At 59.6% G+C, this 27,381-nt stretch overlaps 1 protein-coding gene across 2 annotated transcripts; it reads right to left on the minus strand.

Annotated features, from left to right (window-relative positions):
• NAPA (NSF attachment protein alpha) lies at nt 1-26,424 on the minus strand. Of its 2 annotated transcripts, XM_047789841.1 has the most exons (11): nt 26,173-26,419; nt 14,328-14,407; nt 11,554-11,670; nt 6,435-6,481; nt 5,106-5,183; nt 4,858-4,913; nt 4,687-4,771; nt 3,863-3,967; nt 2,753-2,821; nt 2,009-2,059; nt 1-765 (listed from the first exon to the last, which is right to left on the minus strand). In XM_047789841.1, exons 1-11 carry the CDS (start codon nt 26,268-26,270, stop codon nt 664-666), a joined length of 888 nt encoding a protein of 295 aa, XP_047645797.1. In that variant the 5' UTR covers nt 26,271-26,419; the 3' UTR covers nt 1-663. The 2 variants fall into 2 exon arrangements, with proteins under 2 accessions (XP_047645797.1, XP_047645799.1); XM_047789843.1 differs by lacking the exons at nt 1-765; nt 2,009-2,059; nt 2,753-2,821; ... (2 more) ...; nt 4,858-4,913; nt 5,106-5,183 and adding an exon at nt 5,360-5,876 and having other exon boundaries at nt 26,173-26,424.
• Nucleotides 26,425-27,381: the final 957 nt, after the last annotated feature.

Here is a 27,381-nt window from a genome sequence, read left to right on the forward strand (position 1 = left end):
CATAGGTGCTGTATTTTATTTCCTTCCTCGGGCAGCTGCAGCTTCCCACCAACAACACCTTGAAGCACAGGGAGGGTGGGTGGGGGGCACAGGACAACCCTTGATCCTCAGAGCGCCAGGGCCTGGGGCTGTCCCCAGAGATCAGGCTGTGGGAGGCAGGAGGCGCCGGGCGCTGGTGGGGAGGGGCCCTCTCCAGGGGCGAGAGCAAATCGTAGCGGCTATGTGGGCTCAGAGCTCGGCTGGGGGACAAAAGTGGGGAGACAGGTGCCGACCTCTCAACTCAGCTGGTTGGGAGATGGGGGGCTGGATGCTGACCCTGACTCCCGACACCACCCCCAGCGGATAGGTCTGGGTCAAAGATTCTGCACTTCGGGGCAGAGAAGGGCACCTCTGGGGGCTTAAATAACAGGGCAGGGGGCGATGCAATGAGAACAGAGAGTGACAGTCTGGCCAGCGGGCCCAGCCTCAGCAGCCCCCGAGGCAGTGCTGAGCCCGCGCTGCGGCCTGAGGGACCGACTCCTTGGTGGGGAGGATCGGGGGGTCTCGCAGCCGAGGTCTCGGGCCCCACCTCTCTCTGGGCTCACACCGTGATCCTCGCTGGAGGGCCCGGCCGGGGGAGAGCAGATGGGGCAGGAGGACGGGCGCCAGGGGGCTGGGCGGGGCCTAGCGCAGGTCCTCCTCGTCGCCCTGGATGGTCTTCTTGATGCGCAGCAGCATGGTGGTGAGCCACTGGTCCAGCCGGGAGATGGAGTCGTACTCCTTGACCTGCGGCCCATGGGGTCACGGTGTCAGCCCGACCCTGTGCCTGGTTCGGCTCCTGCCCTGTCCCCTGTCCCAGCCCGCAGTCCCTCATCCCGGGATCCTCTGGGTGTGTCCCTGTCAGCCTCAGGCCCTGAGAAGGAGCAAAGGGGGGTGCGGGCTCCCGACCTGAGCCAGGGCAGCTCTCTTCTGTGACTTTAGTGGTCTGGGCATCAGGCTGTCCTTGGCGGTGGGGGGGGGGGGAGTGGGTTTTTATAGCTTAAAAAAAGAAAAGGGTCCAAGACTTCCTGTCATCGCTCAGCAGCAATGAATCCAGCTAGTATCCCTAAGGATGCAGGCTGGATCCCTGGCCTCGCTCTGTGGCTTAAGGATCCGGCATTGCCGTGAGCTGTGGTGCAGGTCGCAGACGTGGCTTGGATCTGGCATGGCTGTGGCTGTGGCGTAGGCCGGCGGCTGTAGCTCTGATTCGACCCGTGGTCTGGGAACCTCCATGTGCCTCGGGTGCAGCCCTAAAAAGACAAAATAAAAGGGTCCAGCTTTCTGGTCTGACGGATGGAAACTGAGGCCTGGAGCTGTGAGTCAGACTGTTGCGAGTGCTGAGGGGAGGGCCAGGGAGAGCCCCCGACTGTGCCTCCTCCTCTCTCCTCCCCCGTCACCCTGGCTGAGCTTCCCAGCGTCTGGGGCAGGATGGACCAGAGGCGTTCTGTCTCTGTCATCACTGGGGGCCCACGGTTCCTAAGGGAGAGACCGGCCTGACAGACGCCTGATGAGGTCCCAAGCTGGACACAGCTGCGGTCCAGCGGAAGAACTGAGTGAGGACAGGGAGAGGGCCCGCCCAGCGCCACCTCTCCTGCAGCCCCGGCCCCTCTTCCCTCTGGCTTCCGGGGAGGGATGGGGGCGGCGGGGGAATGAGACTCATCCCCCTCCCCTGCTGTACCTTCTGGGTCACCCAAAGGGCCTGATGAGAGACGCCTGCAACTGCACACCCAGGGGCTCTGAGTGCTGCAAAGACCTCGGGCTTCAGGGGCAGAGAGATGTGGGTTCGAATCCCAGCCCTGGTCCCCTGTGGCCTCAGCACCACCACCTCTAAGATGGGAGATGACTGTCTGCACCTCCCGGGGCTCCTTGTGAGGATGCTGGGGCCACTGGAGAAAGGAATTTCCAGCCAGGGACCAGGGCCGGAGATGAGAAAGGGTAAAATTCACGGGACCGTGTCTGACAAGGACAGCCACCCCCACCGGCCACATACCGCCTCAGTGTAGCTGTCCACATTCTGCTCCTCGTGGGCTTCTAGCAATTTCTGCAAAGAAATGGCCAGCAGGGGTCAGGGGCCCAGGCTGGCCTGAGCTGGACCTAGTGAGACACACACACTAACTGGGCGGGGGCAAGTAGGGGGCCTCCTGTGCTGAGAAGCAGGAAGGGGCTGTGTTCTGTCCCTGCCCTCCGCATCAGAAGTCGCTTGCCAAGTCACTGACATGGCACCTTGCATGCCTGAGTGCCTGTGTTCGGGTGAGATCCTGCAGCCCCCAGCTCTGCCCTGAGCTCTGTCGTTGCTTGAATTTTACTTGTCTTGAAAATGGAGACCCAAATGGCAGAAGAAAAAAAGGGAGTTCTTGTTGTGACACAGTGGAAACAAATCCAACCAGGATCCATGAGGATGCGGGTTTGATCCCTGGCCTCGCTCAGTGGGTTAAGGATCCCGCGTTGCCGTGAGCTATGGTGTAGGTCGCAGACATGGCCTGGATCTGGCGTGGCTGTGGTGTAGGCCGGTGGCTACAGCTCCAATTCGACCTCTAGCCTGGGAACCTCCCTATGCCATAGGCGTGGCCCTAAAAAACAAAAAACAACGACAAAAAAAAAACCCTTGAGAAGTACTGTACAAAAATTGGTACTTGTGCTCACTGGAGCCCAAGTCTGCAGACCCCCCGTGACACATCCTGCTCCAGGGCCGCACTCACACACGCCCACACCCACTGAGCCCCCCTGCACTCACTTTCATGAGCTTGTACTCCCGGGAGTCAGAGAACGCGGGGAAGAGCTCCTCGTACTTCTGGACGGCGAGCTGAGCATCGGCGAGGGTGGAGGGGAGGACGGAGAGACCAGAAAATATAAAGAACAGCATCGGTGCAGCTGGCCTGGCTGCCGGGGGATCTAGGGCTGCTGTGGCCCCGCGGCAGCTCTCTGCATCCCTACCACAGCCTCCAGCGACACCTGGCTCTGTGCCTGGAACAAACCTGGCCGCAGAGACAGCTGCAGGGGGTGGGGGCAGGGCTCCCCAGGCCGGAGGAGCTCAGTGCTCCTTCCTGCGCCTGGCCCACCCAGGAAAGGGGCAATGGTGCCACCGCCTCAAAGGAACAGATGCTATAGGCCAGGCCTGACGCCGGGCACATGTCACATTTAACCCCCCTGAGGGCCTGGGTTGGGGCAAAGGATGGTGAGGCCTTTTCAAAAGTGACAAACAGATCTAGAGAGGGCAGTGACCCACTGTGTGAGGGATCCGAACCGGTCTGCGAGCAGGGGGGCTCAGACACGCCATGTGTCCGGGGACAGGGCAGCTGGGGACCCCAGGAAAGCCTGGAGTCCTGCAGAACCTGGCTCCTCTCCCTGGCCATTCCCCAATCCCCCGCCCGGCATGGACCCCCCTCGCGCTGGGCAGCCTGGAGAACAGGTGGGGGTGGCATGCACGCCATGGTTCAAATCGCCACACTGGGAGTCAGAAAGATCTGGAATCCTGGAGGTGCAGTTTACTAGCCACGTGGCTTTGAACAAGGGACGGTGGTCTCAGCCTCAGCGTCTTCAGGTGTAAACGGGGCGGCCGGGGTGCCAACCTCGTTAGGGCAGTGAGGACTCAAAAAATGCTCCCACCAAAGAAAAAGCCTGGCACCGGGTGAGCTGAGAGTTGGAAACGGGGCCAGGCAGGTGACATTAGTGACAGAAACACACCAGTGAGAACAAGAACTTCCTACCTGAAGGCCATCTGCCAGGGGCCAGATGTGAGTGAGGGGCCTGGCCCTCCTAAGGGGTTGAGAAGTGACGGCCTGGTGACAGACCTGGCACCGCAGGGGCGGTCCCCTGGGGGGAGCTCTAGCGGGCCTGGGCTCACCTTGGCATTGAGCATGTCGATGCAGAAGTGGCAGAGGGCCGCCTTGAAGAAGTAATCCTTGGCGCTGTACTTGAGGAGTGGGCTGTCCATGGCATTGGTTCCCACCTGTGGGCACGAGAACGTGGCAGCCAGAGGGCTGGAGTCCCTGCCAGGCACTTGGGGGCCAGCTGGGAACAGGGTCTGTGCCCCAGTGAAACCCTGTTCATCCAGGGCCCCAAGGGCAGGGAGGCGGGAGCCCAGCCTGCGGAAGTCAGCAACCGCTCTGCGGGGACCGAGGACCAGGGCGTGATGGGGGCCCTGGGCCGAGGCCAGGTGCCGGTGGGCTTCCTGAGATGGCGGAGGGGAGGTGGTCCCGCCGTCAGGCCCGACAGGAGGCTGGCACGCCAGTGGGCACAGGGGTGGCAGGCTGCGGGAACAGGAGAGGGGGCACCTGCCCCACTCTCCTCCCAGGCCAGCTGCCTGCCTTCCTCCAGCCAGGCTGAACCCCGCCCAGGCCCCATTGCAGAGGAGCAGAGGGGACCCTGGGACCCAGGTGACACGCTCCCTTGCTGGGCTCCTCCCAGGGCCCCCAGCTGCCTTTGGCCGGCCCAGACCTGGCAATTCTTTCCCTCCTCTTCCTGACTCTGGTTCTCCTGGGTCGGCCTCACCCTGGGGCCGCCTGGGGGATGCCTGTGAGGAAGGGCCTGTCCGGGGGCGGTGGGGGTGGGGGTCACAGGTGGAGAGTTTCTGTGGCTGCGTAGGAGGTGAGAGCTGGGGGTGATGGAGGAAATGGTGTGGAGTGGGGGGGTGGGAGGCGCCGCAGGGGGAGCAGGGCGGAGCCCCACCTGCTCGTAGATGTCAATGGCCTTCTGGTACTGCTCCAGCTGCGCCGCGTAGCCGGCCACCTTCAGAAGACACTTGTTGGCCGAGCTGCAGGGGGCAGAGGGGGAGGAGGGAGGTTTGGGGCAGTCAGGCCGGTGAGGGGCTGGGACGGGCAGGCGGGGCACCCGGGGTACCTGTTGGACTCCTCGCCTTTGTAGTAGTCTGCAGACTGCTCGTAGTGGGCGATGGCCTGGGGAGACACGGGGACAAGCCCAGGATGGCCCCGAGCCCTTTACCCAAGCTCGGCCCGGCCCACGCTCCTGTCCTGCTGCTCTGACACCAGAGGACTCCCCGGAGGGGACAGAGAGACAGGCCTCCGGGTCCCAGAGGACCGGCCGCTGCAGCCCTCCCCGCCATAGGCTGGGCCGCAGCCGCCACCAACCTTCTCAATGTCCACCAGCTCCGTCTCGTAGATCTCAGCAATGGAGATGTGGTGCTTGGCGGCGATTGTGAACCGGCCCTGGTGAGACCCGGGGAGGGGCCGGCAGTGGGGGTGGGGAGGCCGTTCTGAGGGCCCTGCCCCGCCCCCCCTTCCTGGTCCCCAGCCACACCCACGAGGGAGCATGAGCAGAGAAGGGTCCCGAGGGGCAGACGGGGCACAGGGCTTGAAGGGGAGGCGCTCGCCTGAGAGGCCTGGGTCTGAGCACTGCCCCGACTGGGTGGCCCTGGGTGTGTCACTCCACATCCAGCCTCTTCAGGGCCACAGGCCTGGCCTGAGGACACATCCGACAGACGGTCCAGGGAGGCAGAGGGACCAGCTCAGAGTCACCTAATAATGCGCTGGAGAAACCCAAGGGACAGCCTCCATCTCCCATGTGGCCAGGCAGTCCTCCTCACAGGCCGCCCCCGCCGGCCCCAGCTTCCCCGGTAGACGCCCAGGGCTCTCCCCACGGAGGCCTCCAGCTCCCAGGGGCGCTGAGCACCTCCCGCCAGCCTCCACCCAGTGGGGGTCCAGGCACCTGGCCTGCCACTCTGCGCAGGGCCTGGGACATGGCCACCTCCCTGCCGGGGGCAGCGGGAAAGGAGCCAGGACCGGTGCTGGGTCTCTGCGACTCTTGCTGGTAGACACACGTCCCCGAATCACGTCTCTCGCCTGGGACCCCGTTTCCTGACTGTCAAACGGGGGAATGGCAGCGCCCGCCTCCCAGGGCTGCTGTGGGGGAAGAGGGCGCCGCTCGGCTGAGAGGACCGCCCAGAGCAAAGGGCAGCCACTGTCACTGCTGGAACCACGACCTACAGCCTCCAGCGGGACTCCTGCTCCCGCCGGGGAGGGGCTGGCCTGACGGGCAGTGGGCAGAGGCAGAAAGCAGAGCTGACAGGACCTGAGGCCCGGTTCTGGTCCAGCGTCCCAGCTCCCCAGCCTCTCTGGGCCTCCTGTGTCGGTGGGGATGCTCCTGGGGCGGGGCTGAGCTGACCCTGGGCCCTGCCGACGCCTCCCTAGTCAAATGGCCGGGTGGGGAAATGTGCTGGACACACGAGGCCCCAGGAGTGAAGACACGATGGCCTGGGGCGGGGGGAGCAGAGGCAGGACCTGGGGAGCGGCCACCAGCCCCTGGGATGTGCTGGGAGCTGCCACCAGGAGCTGAGTGAGCACCCAGCTGGCCCGGAGCAGCTCAGGTGACCAACACCCTCCCCCCCACCCCAACTCCCAGGGCTGGGGCAACACAGGAGGATTTGGAGCTGGGGGACAGGAAAACACAGTGGCCCTTACCATGTCTGTGTAGATCTCGATGGCTCTTATCAAACAGTTAATGGCCTCTGCGGGGAGAGAGGGACCAGGAGAGAAGTGAGAAGGCGAAGCCCTTTGGGCAGCAGCCCGGGAGGGAGCGAGGGGTGGCCAGGGCACCGTGCCCGCTCCTGGGCTGGGAGGGGACGGGAAGGGATCCCTGAGCCTCAGAAACCTGGTCAGACTGTGACTCCACAGACTGTGACGTGCTGGGCACCTGCTTTTGGAGGAGCACCGCTGAGACAGCCGCCCTCTCCCTCAGACCACCACGATGCCACCACCTTCCCAGCAAACCCTGGGACAGGGCACAGCCAGCACCGGCCTGGGCTGATGGCCAGATGCTGATGGGTGTTCTGAGCCAGTCCTGTCCAAGCCCTGCCCTCGAGGATGAGCTGCTGGCACGATGGCCACGCCTGACACCTGAGGGATGCCCAGGGTCCACCTGGGCTCTGCCAGCCGTTCACGGTGGGGCCTTGAACCAGCCACACCCCCTGTACCCCCCTGGCCTCCATCTGGGGCAGAAGGCTGGATGCTGTGACACTGAGGTCCCTGCAGCTGGAAGTCCCCCCCACACCCCAGCTCAGCGTTTGGCAGAAACACTGCGCCCCCTCAGCCTGGCACTGCCCTTGGCTCCTCAGGCCGCAGGTTTTGCCAATGAAACAAACACTCCGGGACAGCACTCGAGGTGAAGAATCGGGGTACCTTTGTTGTACTACAGCTTGCAAGATTTTAAATTTGAAAATTTGGGAAAGGCTTTTTTTTTTTTTTGACAAGTTATTTGGAGGAAAGAGAGGCATGAGTGGGAGGCATTTTCTAGCAGATAGAAATGAGCTCTCGGGTGGACTTTTTTTTTTTTTCTAAACACCATTTTAATGCATCTCAGGAGGAAAAGGTGTTTGTTGGGCGAGGTGGGGCGGGGCTGAAAGTGCACCCTGCAGTCTCAGGCATTTGTAAGGCTCCCCGTCTGCTCCTGGGGTCTCCAAAGGCAGCAGGGCCCACTGGGTGGAGATGCTGCAAAGAAGCCCCAGGCCCAGAGGCTGCTCATGGGGCTAAGGGTCTCATCACCCAGGGAGACAGGAGCCGATGCTCTTAGGCCCAGATCTGCAGCGGCTCCTCCCGTAAATTTATAGGCAAAAGGGGGGTGTCTGTCAGCACAACTCTGGGGGCGGGAGAGTCTGCAGGCTGGGTCTAATTCTGAAAGGCCTCTGGGGACCCCTAAAAGATTGAGAGTAGACACCACTGGATCAAGGTTCTGAGGCTGACAGTGGAAGCCTGAGACAGTAGGAAAGAGGAAAAGGCCAAAAGGGGGCAGAGGAGGAGGAAAGGGAGAGAGCGCAACAAAAACCAACAAAAACTCGTGTTTTCTGTTTAACACCAGAAGCAGTGTCACTTCATCACACGTTTTGTGACAGGGTTTCTGGAGGGAACTGAGCAGCCGGCAAGCCAGTGATAAGGACCATAAGGGGCTGCAGGCCTGCAGGGCATGGCTCCCCCTCCTGCTCCAGCCCCCACCCCAGGGGGTGGGTGCCACCAGCAGGGGCCCCTCCATGCGACTCATCGGCTCCCCCTCCTGGAACAACGGGCGCACAGCCTGACACAGGCGGGCAGAGGCAGCAAAGGTTGCTCTGATGAGATGAGATTAGTGGCCCTGGAGGGGAAGAGGCAGGAGGCTCCCCTGGTGGGACAGGCTCCCTGCGGCAGAGCCTCGGCCAGGAGTGTTGTCAGCAAGATGGCCCTTGCTGGCAGCGGGGGAGGAAGGCTCCCCCCAGGCAGCAGCATGGATTCACAGGGTTAAGTCCCCGGGCTCCAGGACGGCTGTCCCTGACAGCGGCAGGCTGCCAGCTGCCACCCAGCAGACAAGCTGCTGACACACTGGCTACAACCAGCTTATCTCCGGTCACTGGGGCCCTGAGGGTGAATGGAGAGCAAACCCCAGCACATCTGTTCCCCAGCATCCACCCACAGAAACTGGGAGCCAGCAAGGGGCTCTGGGAAGGACCCAGCGTGGGAGGGAGTGCTGGGGTGGGGGCAGAGGCCCTGAGAGAGGAAGGCCCTGGCCTAGGGAGACAGGCGATTGTGCAACCAGGCCCGCCTCTGCACCCCCCTCCAACACCATCCCCCACCCCGGTTTCAGCTGCCGTCCCCTGCTCAGTAAGACAAATCGCAGAACCCCACAAAGAAGCAGACTGGGTTAAAGGAAGATGCCACGTGCCTGGTACAGAGCAGGCACCCAGTACCTGGCAGTGAAGCTGTGGGAGCACACGGAGGAGGGAAGGCAGGGGTCTGGCCATGGCCCCACCCTGGGTGCGCAGCCAGGCATCCCAAGGCCTGGCTCTCCTGTGGGCAGGGTGAGGCGCCTCCTGGCCTGAGTCTATCGGAGCGGCCAGCAGTGTCTGGGGAACCAAGGACAGCTCCAGGCATCACCTCCTGCCCCCTCGGCCACCCCGGCCCACACTCAGGGCAGAGAGCAGAGTCATGACGGAGCCATGGCCTTTCCTTCCGTCCTGGCAGCCTTAGGTGCAGGCTTGGCCCCAGCTGCCTGGTGAGCGGTGGGCCTTCCGTGATTCCTGTACCAAGTGTGAGGGCCTCTGTGGCAAGTGAGGCAATTGGCAAGGGCCCAGGGAGCTGGCCACCTGCCTGGAGAAACTGGGCAGGGTCCCAAAGGGGCCCTCCAGCTCTGCTTCACAAGGCTTGCGGCCAAGATGTGGAGGCCGGGGGAGCCCAGGCCAGGCCCCCACCCACTGGGAGCCAGAGGCTGCCCTCTCTGGACATTTATCACACATAAGGTGCCATGCTGGGCACGTCGGTGCTTCATCCTACTGTGGTCTCTGCTTCACGACCAGGACACGGGGCACCCAAGAGATCAGGTGACTGCCTGAGGTCACAGGGGGGCAGGCTCCTCTCAGACCGTGCTGAGTCCCGCACTCCTTGACTGGGCAGGGGGGGGCAGTTGTGCTGCAGTGGTGCCTGGGATCCCGCCCCGATACCCCTCCCGGCTCAGCACCGAGAACCCGGGGCCATGGCCAAGGCACCGGCTCCTGCTCTGCCCCAGTTAGGCGCTCCTCTGCTCTAGGAGCACCTGTTCTCTGAAAGCCGCCCCCAAGGCCAAATCTACCCCCTTCCGGCCTCAGCATCTAGGGCAGCAAACCAGGATCGCCGACCCCCAGAGAAACCAAGTGGGCCTCTGTGCCCAGGACGGGCACGACCCCACACCTAACTGCTGCTGCCTTCCCATGGGATGCTCAGCCACCCTCCAGGCTCCTGGAGGCCAGGTACAAGCCAGGCACAGGGCCACACCCCCGAGCCAGGCCCCTGAAGAGCCAACACACACCCTGCAGAGTCCCGCTGCCAGCTGAAAAGGCTCCGTTCAAAAGCTAGGAGAGGAAGCGACACCGTGGTGCCAGGTGGGGCCCATCTGCCGGAAGCGCTGGGGCTGGTTTACAGGGCAAGTGGTGCCACGCACATGCCAAGAAGCCTGGCCCTCAGCTCCTGCCCCAGAAACCGGTCCTCCCAGTCACTCTGGAAGAGCAGCTGGAAGTCACAGGTGCGAGGGCAGCATCTCCAGGCCAACCGGCTCCCCTGGAGGCGGGGAGCCTCTGTGGTGCGTGCACAGGCTTCCCTGGTGATTCAGCTGAAAACAAACCCAAGGTCACCCTGGGTCATCAACACATCAGCATGTGGCCTGCCGTGGCCCAACACGCCCAGCTGGGCGTGCCCAGCTTTGTGCAGAGTGACAACAGCCCATCCAGTCACGAGCTGCCCCCCCGCCCCGGTTCTCGCCAGGCCTGAGCTCCCATGACCACTTGGGGCAACATCGGTGAGATGCCTGGCTGCAGAGGAGCCACCTGTCGCGTCTGGAGAGAGAGAACAACTATGAGGTCCACAGAGACATTGATCCTGGACTGGGAAACCAATGTCCCACGGCCCTATTGGGGCCTTCGGCAGCAACTGCTGGGTGCTGGTGGTGAACCGGTGCTCACAGACCCTTGGAGAGAGCCCTGTGCTCGGCCGCAAAGCGCCCTCTCCCGGGAAGGACAGGCCTTTGTTCCAAGAGCATGCATCTCTCTTCTTTCAAAAAGTTAATATCCATATACTTTCCATTCTCTCTCTTTTTGCTTTTTAGGGCCGCACCCATGGCATATGGAGGTTCCCAGGCTAGGGGTCTAATTGGAGCTACAGATGCCAGCCTATCCCACAGCCACAGCCACGCGGGATCCAAGCCACATCTGCAACCTACACCACAGCTCATGGCAATGCCAGCTCCTTAACCCACTGAGGGAGGCCAGGGATCAAACCCACATCCTCATGCATATGAGTGGGGTTCTTAACCCACTGAGCTACAAAAGGAACTCCTCCCATTCTCTTATAAGAGGACAGTGACAACAGGTGGAAATTAAAAGAAACAAAAAGTCTTGGCTCGTTAAAATGAAAAGTTGGCTGGCTGTGTCTGGCACCAAGATTTAAAAAAAAGGGAAAAATTCAGCTCCATCAAACCTGAGTCTGGTACCCACTGGGTTGTGCTTCCACTTCAGGATGAGCCCAGGGGGAAGAAACCTGTTTTCTCCCAATGAGTCAACCCCAAACTGCACTTCTGTCTAAAACGCTCTCATTTTAAGGACCTGTCCTCTGGCCAGGACTCAGGCTGGGTTCTCTCCCCTCCCCCCCGCCCCGGGGGGCGGGGGGGGGAGGAAGCCAGGTCAGGATAATTTCAGCTCCTTTTTCCGGCAGGCAGCGACTCCTACCTGGCCAGCCTCAGAACCCCTCCCGCCCCTGTGCAGGTTAATTCTGACAAGCGAACAGATTTCCCTCTCCCCTTGGCACGCGGTGGGGCTGGAATGTAACTCCCACTCCCAAATGCTCCCAGCTGGGGAGGGAGCATCAGCTGCACGCAGAGTAGGAGGGGGAGGCAAGGCCTGGAGCGCGATGATGCAAATGGCAACCGGAAGGGAGCCAATCCTCAAGTTAAAGCACTGGCGCCTCCCTGCCAGCCAAAGGCGTGTCCTGTCGGCGGCTGCGGGAGGAAACTGGAGCCTCTGGGAAACTGGAGGGCTTTCTCCAGAGGGCTCAGCGGGTGCTCGGGACGGCCAGTCCCAGGGGCCCTCACCTTGGGGATCAGCCTTCTTGAACGCATTGCCGGCGTCCACGAAGCAGGTGGCCGCGTCGTGCTTGCTCTGGAGCTGCAGGTGCAGCTGGGCCGCCTGGCAGAAGGCGTTTCCGGCAGCTGGAACAGAGGAACAGAAGAGTGATCCCACCCTTAGCGGGGCTCAAAGCCGCTCCGTGTCCTGGGAGGCGGTTGGCGTGGAAGGAGTTCCCGAGGGAGGAAGAGACTGGCCTGGGTGAACCGAGGTGGAGGCCCAGACCTCAGGTCTCCTGCCCCCAGGGGGGCCCCCTCCTAGCCCCTGGAGCCCCGAACCAGTCTTCCTTCTGGGCAGAGTACAGGCTGGATGGTGGGATGGGGTAGGTGGGGGTAGCGGGGAAGGGAGGGGCTGTCAGGATCCAGACACCCCACGCTCCCCGCCTCCCACTCTAACGCCCCATCTCTGCCTGGTCCACACTGCGGGCCGTGTGGGAAGAAGGCGCTATGAGGGCAGGAGGCGGAGGCCTCACGGGGGCTGCTCCCTCCACGGCCAGAAAGGGAGACCAAATGTGGAGGCTGAGAACCTGAGTAGGTGGGGACAGATGCCCACGGGGGAGGGAACGGAGACCCACTGCAGCCCAGGCTGTCGTCCCCTGGCACAGGTCTAAGGCCACCCCTTCTGTTCCCTAACCTGACAATGGGACCCCTCCTCTTCCAGAGGCGGGGACGGGGCTAACTGGGAGTGCCAACCACCGCCTCCAGCTCGGTTCCAAGGCGACTGCCCTTCACCCTCGTGCAGCTGAATCGGAATCAGAGACTTCCTGGGCTGGAGGAGGAAGAGAGGGCCCGGTCCCCGTGCTGTACCTTTAGAGCAGGAGGCTAGACAAGCCACGCAGGTTTCTCCACTACGTAGGATTTCTTTCTTATTTTTAAGGCCTCCAACCTTGAGCGCGGAGTTGCCCGAAAAGGTAATATCATTGGGAAAAGTGGAGGAAAAAGACTGGCCTGAGACTTTTGTTTGAATATTTGCGGGAGGGAGGGAAGTGACAAATTTCAGGAGAAAGGCAACATCTGATTGAAAAGTAAATATTCTTTCCCTAAAGCTATTTGATTAGCTTGGGAACATAAAAATATTCATAGAATCTGGCTCTGTGTATATACATAGTTTGTGAAAGTCCAGGAAAAACTCTTCTTTCAGGAAACCAAAAACCCTTTTTTTTTTTTTTTTTGGTGGCAGTACCTGCGGCATGCATAAGTTCGCAGGCCAGGGATCAAACCCACGTCACAGGAGTGACAATGCTGGATCCTTAACCACTGGGCTACCGGGGGACTCCTCCTGAAAACATTCTTTGAAAATGAGCCTCCATAGCCCAAGTCCAAGTTTCAGCTCCTTTGTGGTCAGGAAGTTCCTCTTTGGGTTTCAGAACGACCTTTGCTGGATTCTCTTGACCCAGTCTTGCTGATGGTAAAGCCACATAAAGAAACTGGCCCCCAAAGGAATCAAATGGTGGCTTTTCGAGTCTCCCCTCCGAGGTCCTCAGGTAGCTCCCAAACAGATCTTGAGCCCCTCGGACCTCAAGGATTCCCTCCCCACCCGCATCTCTGTGGTGGATGCCACCCAAGTTCCAGCCTCGCCAGAGTCTGGACCCTCCTGGCCAGGTGGGAAGAGCCACTCTGCCCACGAGCACAGGCTGCGAGTCTCCGGGGGCAGGCGGCTGGGATGCCCTCTTCCGGGCACAGGCATCCTCAGGCTCATATGGTGTCGGTGTGCGTGTCCTGCCCCACCTGGAGTGAGAGCGCGCACAAGGCTGAGGCTGGGGACCTTGGAGGTGCCCCTGAGGTCTGCCGATTTGGTGACCGGCCTCTCAAAGGGCCTTCTCTCTCACTTCAGAGCGGAAGGGTCGGGGAGTGAGAAAGGGAGCTCCCGCTACCACTGTGTGGTGCTGACTGCCCTGCATGGTGGTGGCTGACCCCCCGCAGGGTCAGGGCTGTCACTGCCATACTGAGGAGGGCACAGTTTCGGAGAGGCCAAGCAACCTCCCCGGGTCACATGGTCAGCAGGAGCAGGGACACAAAGCCAAGTCTTTCTGGCTCCAAAGGTCATGAAGCCACACGGGGCAGCTGAAGCAACCCAACTCCAGAGTCAGCGCTCTGGTTTCTGAATTCTGCCCCAGGCACTTACTAGTCGTGGCCCGTTGGGCAAGGGGCTGGGCCGAGCCTGTCTCTGAATCTGTAAAATGGGGCTGCAGTGAAGGTTCAATGAAACACTGCCTGCTTGGTGCTTAGGAAAGTGGTAACCAACGGGGCTGCGATTAACCACGCGAATGTCCTCCAGTTCAGAATTCAGACTGACAGGAGAATGAGGGAACTGCTTCGGGGGAAACCTGAAATTCTGAATTTAAGGAGAAACTACCCAAAGAACACATCAACCCCCATGGGTCTAACTGAATTCAATAATCTACTTATCCCTGGAGATCCCTGGTAGCCTAGTGGGTTAAGGAGCCAGCGCTGTCACCGCTGTGGCGTGGGTTTGATCATTTTTGCATGCTGTGGGCACAGCCGAGGGGAAGAAAAATCAATCTATCCTTATCTTCTAAGCTCTTCCCCCAAGGCCCTGCGACCCAAGCTGCAAAGTAACCCAGTGGGCTCAAAAGGACCAGATGGCCAGCCGGTGGGTTTGTGATGCTGGTGGCGGCATTAGAGAGAGGGGGCTGCAGGCCGATCCCGCAGCCAGGCCCTCGGGACGGGAAGCTGGGGGGAAACAGCAGAAGCACAGAGGCGCTCTAGCAGGGAGCACGTACCACTCCAGTTCTTGGCCATCTTGAACATGTTCGCTGCTCTGGCGTAGATTTCACATGCTTCTTCTATTTTGGATGAGCCTCTGGGGAAAAAGAAAGGAAAAAAAGATAAGAAAGCTAGTCTGGTATCAAAGAGAAAGCAGGAGTTCCTGTTGTGGCTCAGCGGTAATGAACGTGACTAGCATCCATGAGGATGCAGGTTCGATCCCTGGCCTCACTCAGTGGGTTAAGGATCTGGCCTTCCTGTGGCTGTGATGTAGGCCAGCCGCTACAGCTCCGATTAGACCCCTAGCCTAGGAACTTCCACATGCCTCGGATGCAGCCCTAAAAAAACAAAAAAGAAAAAAAAAGAAAAAAACAAACCCAAATAGAAAGTAAACGTTCTGCCCAGCCGCAGTCCCACGATGTCCCTGTGAAGCCAGCTTCCAGTCCAGCTGCAGTTCAGGCCTCTGCTCGGGCTCAAGGGAGACTGAATGGGTGGCTCCAACCCCTCACCCAACGGCTGGGCAGGCCTGGGCTGGACCCTTATGGGGGCGGGGCAGACAGCCTGCCTCGGACGGCCTCCTCCACTTTGGGCTCTGACTGCTCAGTGGTGACCACCGGTTCCTAGGCGCTCTGCAAATCTCTTTTTTTTCCAAGAGCCTGCAAAGCGTTCTGGGGAAAGAGTCCAGTTTTGAATGCCCCGTCCCTTCCTCGATGTATTAACCCTGTGCCGTGCACGCTCCAGTTGTTCGATGACCTCTCGGCCCTAAAAGCGCGTCACTTGCCAATTCAGGAAGAGGAACACAGACATACCGAGAAATGCTGTTTTTTTTATTTTGTTTACTTATTTATTTTTTTTAATAGTTCTTTTTTTTTTTTTTGTCTTTTTGCCATTTTTCTTGGGCCACTCCCACGGCATATGGAGGTTCCCAGGCTAGGGGTCGAATTGGAGCCATAGCCGCCGGCCTACACCAGAGCCACAGCAACGCGGGATCCGAGCCATGTCTGTGACCTACACCACAGCTCACGGCAACGCTGGATCATTAACCCACTGAGCAAGGCCAGGGATCGAACCCACAACCTCATGGTTCCTAGTCGGATTTGTTAACCACTGAGCCACCATGGGAACTCCAAGAAATGCTGTTTTTAAGTGTGTACATAAAAAGTTCCCATTGGTGTTGAAACGGAAAAAGAGTGAGAACAGAAACATACGTGTGAACAGAGACTATTTCTGGAAAAATACACACAGACAGAGTAGTTACAGTGTTCTTCTCGAAGGTGGGGTCTGGCACTGAGCCCCAGGATGTGGCAGCCACACTCATCCCCCTCGTTAGGTACTGACTGAATTTTAAAGTCACCTGCACACTTCGCCTAGTCGAGGAAACAAACCATATCTATGTGCTGTCAATATGAGGATCTACCTCGGGTCCTATGGTCTAGCAATGAACTCTGTTTCTAGCAATTTATCCCAAGAAGAGAAGCAGCGCAGCTCTAAGGAGATTCAGTGCAAGATTACTGAAAAGAGCAAACCCACCCTCAAAAAATCTTACTGGGCTGCGAGGTTCAGGGGAGGGGCATTTAAAAAAAAAAAAAATCCAGAGCACCCTGTCTGGGGAGCTTTTCTCCAGCTTCCGACCTTCCTCCCTGCAGTACAGACAGGCCTCGTCCTGGACCTGGGCACCAGGATGGCAAGCACCTCGCCTGTAGTCCCCACCATCCACGAGGCCTGTGGGCTCTGCTGGGGTTGGAACCCCCCACCCATGTAACCGGCAGAGTGAAATCCACACCCACAGGAATCCCACCACCGGGATTTCACATCCTCTCCTCGTGGCCGTCAAGCAGTGCTTGGTTTTGAAGACAGAGAAAAGGCGCGTATTTTCCAAAGAAAAGCCTCACACATGGCCATCCCTGTCCCACCCCTCACTCATGCCAATGGCCCTGGCAACGCGCGGGCACCGGCCGCGGCGGGCACATTCTGGGGAGCTGTGCTGGGAGCAGACCTTCCCTCTGCACTGCTGGTGGGGCAGCTCCCACTCTCCTGAGCTCTGGAGCCACAGCAGGTGCCGAGAGAACAGTTCACCTGGGGCCCAGGGCGGCCCTCTCTGGAGATTCCTGAAGTCGGGATTTTTAACAATGGCCCTGGATGATTCATAGGATCCGAAAAAGCTGACCCGGCCCCCCGCTTGGACAGCAGCCACCAGTGAGTGACCTGTCCCAGGCGGGCTGGGAGTGGAAGCCTGGCCTTCTGAATCCAAAAGGCACCAGGGAAGGTTCTCCTCCAGATGAAAAGCTCCAGGGCTGTGCTGACAGGCCACACCCACCCTCTGCTGTCCCCAGAAGTGGAGGTGAGCAACGCGCCCCTCCATGCTTGCTCTCCTGGGTCCCACTGTCCCCCCGCCCTGCGCCCAGGTGTCACCCCTGCTGGCACAACATGCCTCAGGCCTATGGACCGTTTATTTTTTTGCTTTTTAGGGCCGCACCTATGGCACATGGAGGCTCCCAGGCTAGGGGTCCAATTGGAGCTGTAGCCACTGCCCTACACCAGAGCCACAGCAACGCGGGATCTGAGCCGCTTCTGCGACCCACACCACAGCTCACGGTGACGCGGGATCCTTAACCCATTGAGTGAGGCCAGGGATTGAACCCACAACCGCATGGATCCCAGTTGGGCTCGTTAAGCACTGACTCACAAAGGGAACCCCTGTGGCCCTGTTTGAAAGGGCTTCTTTAGAACCCACTTCCGGCCCAGGAGAGGGGAGGAACTTTGACACGCTTTGGGCAGAAGAGATTTCAGGAGGGTCCCTTGAGGCCAGTCTGCAAAGCTCCCCGGGGAACCTTCTCTGGAAGGTTCTTTTTAAGAGGGCCGGCCAGATGCGGTCACAGATGCAATCACAGGTCTGCCCACCCTCTGGACCCCTGGCGCATCCATTCCTGGTCTGTGGGGGCAATTCCATCTTCTTCAGACTCAGGCATTCTCTGAAAAAGCTCAGACCCCCAGATGGGCAGAAACGGCCCATCGCACGGAGAGACCTAAAGCCAGGGGGTTGGCAATGAGCAGAGTCCCCCTCGGCTGGCCCACTGTGGGGACTGTGGGGCCCAGAGGGGACTCAGAACACAAAGCCTGGAAGCTGCTGGGCTGAAATCCCAGGATCCCAGACTTAGCCGGGCCAATGCTGTGCTGGGTTGATGATTCTAACTGCGGGTGGAAAAGCCGGGGCCACTAACCTCATCTCAGGCCTCCAGGCCTGCCGGCTCCGTCCCCTCAATGCTTGGGGCCTGGCCCCTCCTATGGCCAGACAATGACAGGACAATCTCTGGAGCTCCACCCTCTTGGTTTAGAGACCCAAGTGGAGTCGCCAAAAGGGAAAGTGACTTGTTTCTGGTCACTGGCAGATCCTGAAGCAGAAGCCATTCATGTAGCCATTTATTCATCTAAGGAGCAAACAGCTGGGCACTGATTGTGTGCCAGGAACTGCAAACAAGAGCAGTATGCAAAGAAGAAGGACCTGGCCCTCGGGAAACAGGATGTCACCAAGACCCGGTCAGAGGGACTGGGGGACGAGGGGCTTTGAGTGGACAGCTCAGGGAAAGCTGTTCTGACGGTGTGAGATTTGAGCTTAGTCCTCAAAGATGCTAAGAAGCCATGCATACAAAGAAGGAAGAACATTTCAGACTGTAGTCACGGCACGTGCAAAGGCGCTGAGACACAAATAAACTGGGCCAGTCCAAGGAAGAGAAGGAGCCAGGCTGGCTAAGGAGAAGGGAGCAGTGGGCAGCGCGGCTGGTGAGGCAGGCAGGGGACCCCAGGAAGAGAGGCTCAGGCCCCATCCTAAGTGAAGATCTCTGGCGAGGGGAGAACGAGCAGAAGGCAGAAGACCCCAGTTCCTCTGCTCCTCCAAGCTGTTTCCCCACGTAAAGCTGCGGGGTTTCCTACAGGACTTCCCTCCTGGTCGGGTCGGTTCATGTCACTCAACTAAGGGTGGCCGCCTCCTCCCTGGGACCCTGCACGAGGGCCAGAGAAGCTCGCTGGACCAGTGTCTTCTGAAGAGCCAGGAGGCAGAGCCTGTGACAGCTGACTGTCGCCCCCCCCTTCTCCCCGCCCTGCTGCCTCTGCTCCGCTCTTGCCATCCCACGGCTCGGAGGCGCGCCGGGAATAGAGGAAACTGGTTTGGGCCGGCCTGGTGCAGGGCTGTCTATAATTACCCGTGCAGCTTCACTCTCTGCCCCCTCCTGAGGCGGAGGAAGCAGTCTCAGGTCTCCCAGGCACAGTCACCAACCCCCAGTGACTGCCATATGGAGTGGAGTGAGTGGTGCCAGGACTGCACAGACGGCCCGGTGGGACTAGGGCCAGGGGGTCTGCAGGGCAGAGTCTCAGCCTCTGTCCCTCCTGCCTCTGTCCCCTGGGCACTTCCTGGCTCCCGGAAACAGCCCCTGCCCCACCTGCGGTCCCTGAGGACCCCAAAGGCAAGGCACGTAGACGGAGGCCCATTTTAGGCCCTCGACACTTCCCACCTCCCGTCCCTCTGCGGGACACAGACACCTGCCCTTGGTCCCCTCCTCGGAGGGCCAGTCCACCCCACTGTCCGGCAGGGCCCTATGTGGGGAGGAATGGACCCCAGGGCCGGGCGGCCCTCACTACCTCTCCCTCGCTGTGCCCCCTGGGCCTGGCTGCGCAGTCACCCCCCAGGTATCACCCCGGCTTCACAGAGGCGGAAGCAGGGCTCAGAGGGGTTGAGGGGCTGGCAGGCCGCTGCTGCCAGGAAGTGGTGGGGTCGGGAAACCTGCCTTGCCTCTGGCTCGCTCAGGGACCCGGGAGGCGTCCTTCCCCACGTCTGAGAGTCTTCTGGAAAATGAGGAGGTGGATAAGGTCCCTGCCTGCTCTCGCCTCTCCAGTGCTGCTCAGTTCCCCTCATCTGACAGCAGACGGCTCTCTGCCTGCCGGAGCTGTGCTGAGCAGCCTGTGCTGAGCAGCCGGGAGGGACGCGTTAGGACAGCTCCCGCCGAGCCCTAGCCCACCCAGCAGGCAGAAGGCAGCAGAAAACGCAAAGCCCCCCCCCCCCCACAGCAGATGGCCCCCAGCTCTGCCCCTCTGCTGATGGCACTCGGATTCCCCAACATCTCCTTCCACATCACTGCGAGCGCTCAGCCCTTGTGGCCCCCCGGCTCGCTGAGACCCCAGTGACGACGGAGGAATCCAGTGTGACATGCTAACTGCCCAGCTGGGCAAGGGGGGACAGAGGCTGGGCTTGGGCGCCGAGAGATCGGGGCTCAAATCAGGCGCTCTGCTTGCTGGGCTGCCTTGGGCTAGTGAACCCTGAGCCCCAGTTTCTTCCTCTGTAAACTGGAAACAGGGAGCCCGATCTGGGGGTGTCTCTGTGAGGGTGAGACGACGCAGGCGCAGCACCGGCTCAGAGCGGAGCACGCCCGGAGCAGGGGCTCTGCCGCGTGCTCTCATGTGAAGGAGGAGGTCTAAGGGCTGCCGGCCGCCTGGCGATGGGACTCCAGAGTCACTTGCGGTGGGGGGAAGAACTGGGAACTGTCGTCAGGCAGGCTGGATGCCAGTGGCAGCACATAGCACCCCAGGCTGATCCCTCCTTTATAACTGGCGCTCAGACTCCACACCCCCTAGGCCTGCAGGTAAGTGCCCAGAAGAGCGCCTGCCACACAGCAGATGCTCAGCTAAGGAGAGCATCACTCTCAGGCTGGCGGAGAGAACAGTTTCTAGAAATGTTCGCCTCCTTCTACCCCTCAGGGCAGGCTTTGTCTCCCCACCCCGAGATGGGCAAAGTGGCGCCCCTCCTCCAGCTTCCGCAGAGCCTGTGGTGTCCCCCAGCCCCCTAGGACTGTAAGCTCAAAGGCCTGGCAGGTGTTCCTGTGGTCCTTAAACTGATGCCCTCTGCACCCCAACAGAATTACTTCATCCCATCATCCCAGCCAAGGAACGGACAGAATGTTTCCTTTTTTTTTTTTGGGTCTTTTTAGGGAAGCACCAGAGGCACAGAGATTCCCAGGCTGGGGGTCAAATCGGAGCTGTAGCTGCCGGCCTACACCACAGCCACAGCAATGCAGGATCCGAGCCGTATCTGCGACCTACACCACAGCTCAGGGCGAAGCTGGATCTTTAACCTGCTGAACGAGGCCAGGGATCGAACCCACATCCTCATGGATGCTAGTCGGGTTCGTTTCTGCTGCGCCGCGACAGGTACTCCATGTTTCCTGTTCTTCAGAGCTGTTTCTGAAAGACCCTTGCCTCTCAGAAGCCTCTCGGTAGCCCCCTCCCTGATAGGAGCGTTGAAACCTGTGTGTGACCGGGCAGCAGAGTCCCACCCATCAAGAGGCAGAACCCTGGACTGCAGCAAAATGACGGCTGGGATCCTTGGGAATCTGTGTGCCCTTAGGAAAGACTCCACTTTAAGCAAGAGATGCCAGGTTTTAAGTTGTGAATCCTGGCACCTGGCAGGGCTCTGTGAATCACCTCGGTGCCCAACTAATTGGCAGTGGGGGGGGGGGGGGGTTCTGCATGCCCTGCAGGTGGAAGCTGTCATTCCCACACCATGCTCAGCTAAGGGCCCAGGTGGCTCCTGTACAGGGGATGCCAACCTGGACCCTGGCCTCAATGCTTGCCTCAACAAAGCCAGTCTCAGAGTTCCTGTCGTGGTACAGGGGAAACGAATCCGACTAGGAACCATGGGGTAGCAGGTTCAATCCCTGGCCTTGCTCAAAGGGGGTTAAGGATCTGGCGTTGCCATGAGCTGTGGTGTAGGTCGCAGATTCGGCTCAGATCTGGTGTTGCTGTGACTGTGGCTGTGGCGTAGGCCAGCGGCTACAGCTCCGATTAGACCCCTAGCCTGGGAACCTCCATATGCCGTGGGTGCAGCCCTAGAAAAGACAAAAAACAAGCAGACAAAAAAACAAAGCCAGCCTCCAGGGCTTGAGGGATGGTGTGCCTGCTGGTGCCCACAGGTGGGTCAAGCAGAAATTGTGTCAGCATTTGATCTCTAGGCTGCTGAGCGTGCCCAGAACACAAACACTCTGTTATCTCTGTTTCTCCCACACCTGCAGCTCACCTTCCAATCCTAATACCTAACAATAATAATAACCACTTAATAAGCACTTACCAGGATCAGGCACTGTGCTCTTAGCATTTCACAAGCATAATCTCATTCTCCCCTTAGAACAACTCTACGAAGTAGGTATTGCTGCGGTTTTCATTTCACAGGTGAAGAAACTTTTTAAACACATTGGTATCCGGTGGAATGAACTTTTTACCTTGGATCGGTGGCGGGGGAGGGGGGGAGACGTTAGGACAAGAAAAGCCCCATCTGTCCAGTCCCTAAGGGGCGAGGCAAGGTGGTCCGATCCACCAGGAGGCTGGGAGCAGGACAGGAGGACAGTGCACTCCCCTCGCCCCCTCCTTTTCCCCAGTTTCACTGCGTCTGGGCAATTGCTTCCAGAGTAAAAGTCTGGGCTGCTCTCCTATCTTCTGAGCACTGTCTGGGGAATGGAATGGGGGGGTAGGAGGGAAGATACAGAAGCAGCTTTGATCTACTAGCCAGCTGGTACCGCCTCGCCTCCCGCTCAGGCTGCTGGCGCGTCAAAGCCCCCAGTGTCTGGTGCCCAGAAACAACCAAGAAGCCCTAACCTCCAAGGCCACAGGGCTGCCCCCTGATCCCAGGTGGGAGCCACCCTACTTGGCCTTTTGGACATGAGCAGAGACCCCTCAATTTGGGGTGCTGTCACCGCTGAGGTTCTGGAAAGGAGGAGGAGAAGCGTGAGAGACAAGCTGAGCCCTGACACTCCTGCGCCCGGTCCCTGGAAGCGTCGGGGGGCCTGAGAAAAGATGGGCTGTGAAACGCTGAACCCAGGCAACCCCAGCTCCCGGGGTGGAGGAGGTGTGAGGAGTAGTTCCCACCCCTGGGCGGGTCCCCGTGGGCTGGCCTCACAGGCACACAAGCCCTGAGCTGGCCCGCCTTGGTCTCCGTGCGTCCCCGCCGCGTGCGCGTGCCTTGCTCCCTCTCCTCCTGGCACCCTGGCAGCTGCTCCTGGAGCTGGAAGGGTCTGAGATGAACACGCCTGCTCTTCTTTCTTTCGGACGTTTGGGGAAAACCGCCACATGGGTAGGGAGGATGGGGGATCAGAGGGAGGAGACTCCCTAAGACACCTCGTTTGCCCACGTCCCCCCTAAACGGAGTACCTAGAAACAGGCCCGAGCCCCAAGGAGAAGCTTCGTGTGGCAGCGAGAGGGCTCTGGGATCAGGTGGGCCTGGGTGGGAATGCCCGTCTCCCACTTACAGGAAGGCTGGGCAGATACATCAGCATCTCTAAGCCTGCATCCGTCCACCCCGCAGGGATGCTGTGAGGACGAAGGTAAAGTGCCTGGCCCAGGCCTGACTCAATAAACACTATCAGCTGTCATCACTGTCACTGCCTTCACGCTCCCCCACGCCAGCTGCTGCAGTCCTTTCTAAAAGGTAAATGGGAACCTTCTAGACCTGGTCCTGCTCTGGCTCCAAAGTTTGTGTCTCTCCCAAACTCATGTGTTGAGATCCTCACCTCCAAGGTGATGGTATCTGGAGGTGATGAGGGTGGAGCCCTCACGACTGGGATGAGTGTCCTTATAAAAGGGCTCCCAGAGAGCTAGTTCACCCCTTCCCCAATGCGGGGACACAGGGAACTGACCGCTAAGGGGAAGCAGGCCCTCACCAGACACCAAATCTGTGAGCACCGTGAGCTTAAACGTCCCAGCCTCTAAAACTGTGGGATATACATTGCTGCTGTTTATAAGCCACCTAGTCTATGGTATCTTGTGATAGCAGCCTGAATAGAAAAAACAGGCCCCCTTTAAAATCCTCAAGGCTGGAGGAGTTCCCATCATGGCTCAGCAGGTTATGAACCTGACTAGGACCCATCAGAATGCGGGTTTGATTCCTGGCCTCACTCAGTGGGTTAAGGATCCGGCGTTGCTGTGGCTGTGGTGTAGGCTGGCAGCTGTAGCTCGGACTCTACCCCTAGCCTGGGTACTTCCATACGCCACGCCACGGTACAGCCCTAAAAAGCAAGAAAAAACCAATCAATCTCTATGCTCTTTAGCACCTCCTCAAATCCAAGCCCTTTCTCAAAAGGCCCTCTAGGACTGGACCTGGTTCTGGTTCTGTCTCACCACCCGCTTCTGTCCATTCCTACTTTATGTGCTAACCCTTAACCCCCTGTATCAGACCCTCATACGCCGAGCTTCACGTACCTGGGCCTTGCTCGAGCTCTTTCCTCTGCCTGAAGCAGTGCTCCCCCACCAGAGGGCACCCCTGGGACTCCTGTTCCTCCTCCCAGGTGGAGGCCTCTCCTCCCAGGAGCTGTCCCTGGATCCTGGACCCCGTCATTTGGGGCAGAACCTCCCCCACGCTAGACTTTTGTTCACAAAATCCTGCAGCCCAGAACATCCTCCCCGGCCCGGACTCCCTCAGCATGTCCCAGGGTTCCTTGGGGCCCGGCTCCCGCCTCTCCGGAGCCTTCCTTCAGCTCCTGCAGCTTGCTCTCAGGTCGAAAACCTCACACCAATGGCAGAATCTAGCCCTTAGTCACCCTGGACAAGTCTGCTTCACTACCGGTTTAGCGAGTGTTGGTCTTGCCTTCCCAACCAGCTGGCAAACGTCTCAGGCTCTGACTTAGCTGCTCCCTCCAAGCATGGCCCAGCGGTACACTAGCCCCCCGCCCAAAGGGACCAGACACTGAGAGCCACCCAGGAAGACCAGTACTGAAAACTGAGCTCTTGGCCTCAGCCCCCAAGACCGCACTTGAATTTCTCCCTTGCGAGGGAAGAAGAAACACCTGTACCCTCTCCCCGCCCTCAGCCTCTCAAATGAAACATTGCTCACCTCATGGGTACAGCCCATCAGGCCCCGGTGCCTCTCCACACCCGGCGATTCTCAGCCAGGTTTCGCAGGTTCTTTCGCTAAACATCATCAGCCCTCAGATAACAAGGAGAGGCTCCCGTCTCCTCTCCCGGGAAGGACCGCGCCCCCCCTTCATTTCTTACCCACCTCCTAAGCCTGACTCTCCCAATCGCCGGGGCCTCCTCCCAAGCCCCTTCCCTTGCCTCTGGCAGACTCTCTGGGTCCCAGAGCCCTCCCAGCCTCGGCCATTCGCTGCAGACCCCACCCCACCCCCCGCCCAGTTCCTACTAACTCTCTACACGCTGGCTCGACCAGCTGCAGTTCTCCTTGGGGTCCCAAGAGCAACACGAGCCTCCTCAGCTCGCTTCTTTCTCTGACCAGGGCCTCAAGCCCCTTCCCCTGAGGCTATTAAGTCCCCATGGCCCAGAGCCCCCTCCTCCCCGCTCCCTGCCCCTCTCTTTTCACACTGTCTCTCCCATCAGCCTCCTACCTTGAGCCCCCCCCAGCCTGTTCAGGCGCCACACCTGTTCCCTTCCTGGAAGTGATGCCTATAGCAGCTGACACTTTCAGAGTGAGGACCACGTCCCCAGCTCAATTCTAAGCCCTTTGCCTGCCCTCTTATTCAATACTAGCAGCAAACATCTGAGCTAAATTTCATCACTAAGAGCCTTTGTAACAGGGAAAGTAAACAGCTTGCCCAAGGTCAGAGCCCACTTCAACCCAGGGCTTTTGACACCCCTCAGTCACAAACATTTCTCAATGGGTGGCCATCAGAAAAGCTTTGATGGGCTGACATGAAATTTATGTGAAAGGCCTGCCACACTGTGGGTGTTGGGTCTGTGCCCCAGCCCCCTTCAGCCCTCTCCTGGGCATGCTGCTCATCCTGTTCGCACTGCCCACCCAAACCTCACTCAAGGACCACTCAGCAGGCCTTCAGCCCCTTCTGGTTTTCTCATCTCTTCCCTTGTTTTTTCTTGGGGGGGGGGGGCTAATCCTGTGGCATAAGGAGGTTCCCAGTTTAGGAGTCTAATCGGAGCTACAGCTGCCGGCCACAGCCACACGCCAGATCTGAGCCGCATCTGCAACCTACACCACAGCTCACGGCAACGCCGAATCGTTAACCCACTGAGCAAGGCCAGGGATCGAACCCAAAACCTCATGGTTCCTAGTCGGATTCGTCTCCACTGCGCCACGATGGGAACTCCTCTCATCTCTTCCTTTTATCCTCCCCAGTCCTAAACCAAGCCAGCTCCACTGATTTCCCCCCACGCCCCCTTGGTCTCCAGTCTCCCAGCTCAGGCCTCATCAGCCTTTGCTCCATCACCCCAGGGAGGCCTCCACCCAGATCTCACCCGGGTGTCAGATCCCCTGATACTAGTTCCCGGCAACCAGGACCACACTCAGCCCAGACACTTCACACACCTCAGACCTGGGCTCCTCACTCCCAGGATCACCTAAGCTTTGACCCTGAGTTCACACAAATCCACCACCCCAGGACTTGGAAAGGTGAGGCCCTAGAGCGGGAGAGCTCCTCAGTCCCAGGCCTCAAGACGCCAGTCTGAGATCCTTCAAATAAGTCCTCCTAGAGCTTCAAAAAGCTGCTTGACGTGGCTGCCCTCCCAGGCTCCCTCAATCTCCGCAGGCCAGGTTCCCCGCAAGGCCTCAGACCATTTCTTCACCCCAGCTGCTGCTCTGGCCCGTCTTGCCGCCTCCAGATGGTGTTACCCCGGCCTGGGTGTCCTCAGCCCAGGGTCATGCCATCGTCTCAGTCTCTCCTCAAACCATGATGTCACTGCCACACCCGGGGCCCCCTAGCCCTCAGCCTCGTCCCCTCTGCTGACTTAGACCATGTCACGTAATCCAGTGACGCCCTCCATCCTCGAGGTTCAAGCCCTTCGTCTCTACCGCCGCCTCAGCCCATGACTCCTGCGTCCTCTCAGCGTAGGTCCCGGCCGACTGCCCGGCGCAGTTCTTACCCAAAGAGGCCCGAGAAGAAGGACTGCGAGTTCTTCACTTTGCGCTCCGCCTCGGCCAGCAGCGCCATCGCTTCCGCTTCCTTCCCGGAGTTGTCCATGGCGGCCGCAAAGGTACTCAGCAAACCGCCGAACCCCAGCCCTCGGAGGACTCAGCCGCGGCAGAGCCGCGGTACACAGGTCGGGGGAGCTTAGTGGGCTGCGTTGACGTCGCTCCGGCGCGCGCCTCCTGCGCCCCGGCACCACGTGCTTCGCGCTGGCCAACCAGTGGCCTCGTAGCGCGGCGCGCTCCCCGTGGGCCCCGCCCCCCGCCAGCTGCCTTACACCGCCCCGTGACTCTCAGTTTCCAATCGGCGACCTGGTGCTTGGACGCATGCGCAAGCGTCCGCGCACGGCGCTCGCCTAGCTTCCAGAAGCTCGGGGTGACGGCCCATGTGATTCAACGCCAGCCAATCGTAGTCCTCACCGCCAAGGACCCTTCCTCCTCCCCCCAAGCACCTCCTCGAGGTGCTACCTGGCTGGATCCGCCTCCACCAATGAGCACCAGACCCTGGCTCCGCCTGTACCTTCCCCGGTAGAATTTATACCCCAGTCAGCTGACCGATGCCTCTCACGTGACAGCTCCTGGGCCATGCCGGAAGATACGCCCAAACCACGCCTGGGTTTGACAGCTCTGTTGCGCAGCAGTTAGTCCCCGCCTCCGCTCCTTATCTCCTGTTGTCCTTCACTTGTAATGGCATCTGTGGTGAGAAGGAAACTGGTCTTCTTGTTCTTGCGCCCTCTGTCGACCTATGCTGAAACTGGCTTGGGAAGGGCAGTGAAGAAAGCATACCTCACTTTATTTGTACTTTTATTACCCTTTGCAGATACTACGTGTTGGACGAGTTGAAGGTTTGTGGGAACCCTGCCTTGAGCAGGAGTGTCTGCGCTGCCGCTGCTTCCCAAACAGCATTAGCTCATTTCACGTCTCAGTGTCACGTTTGATAATTCTTGAAATACTTTAAATGTTTTCATTACTACATTTGTTAGGGCGGCCTGTGAAGAGTGATCTTTGATGTTACTACTACGACTGGCTAAAGGCTCAGATGACAGCAATAAGTACTTTTTTTTTTTTTTGTCTTTTTGCCATTTCTTGGGCCGCTCCCGTGGCATATGGAGGTTCCCAGGCTAGGGGCTGAATCGGAGCTGTAGCCACCGGCCTACGCCAGAGCC

The sequence above is a fragment of the Phacochoerus africanus genome, chromosome 8 (genome assembly GCF_016906955.1).
Source record: "Phacochoerus africanus isolate WHEZ1 chromosome 8, ROS_Pafr_v1, whole genome shotgun sequence".
Classification (NCBI taxonomy): domain Eukaryota; kingdom Metazoa; phylum Chordata; class Mammalia; order Artiodactyla; family Suidae; genus Phacochoerus; species Phacochoerus africanus.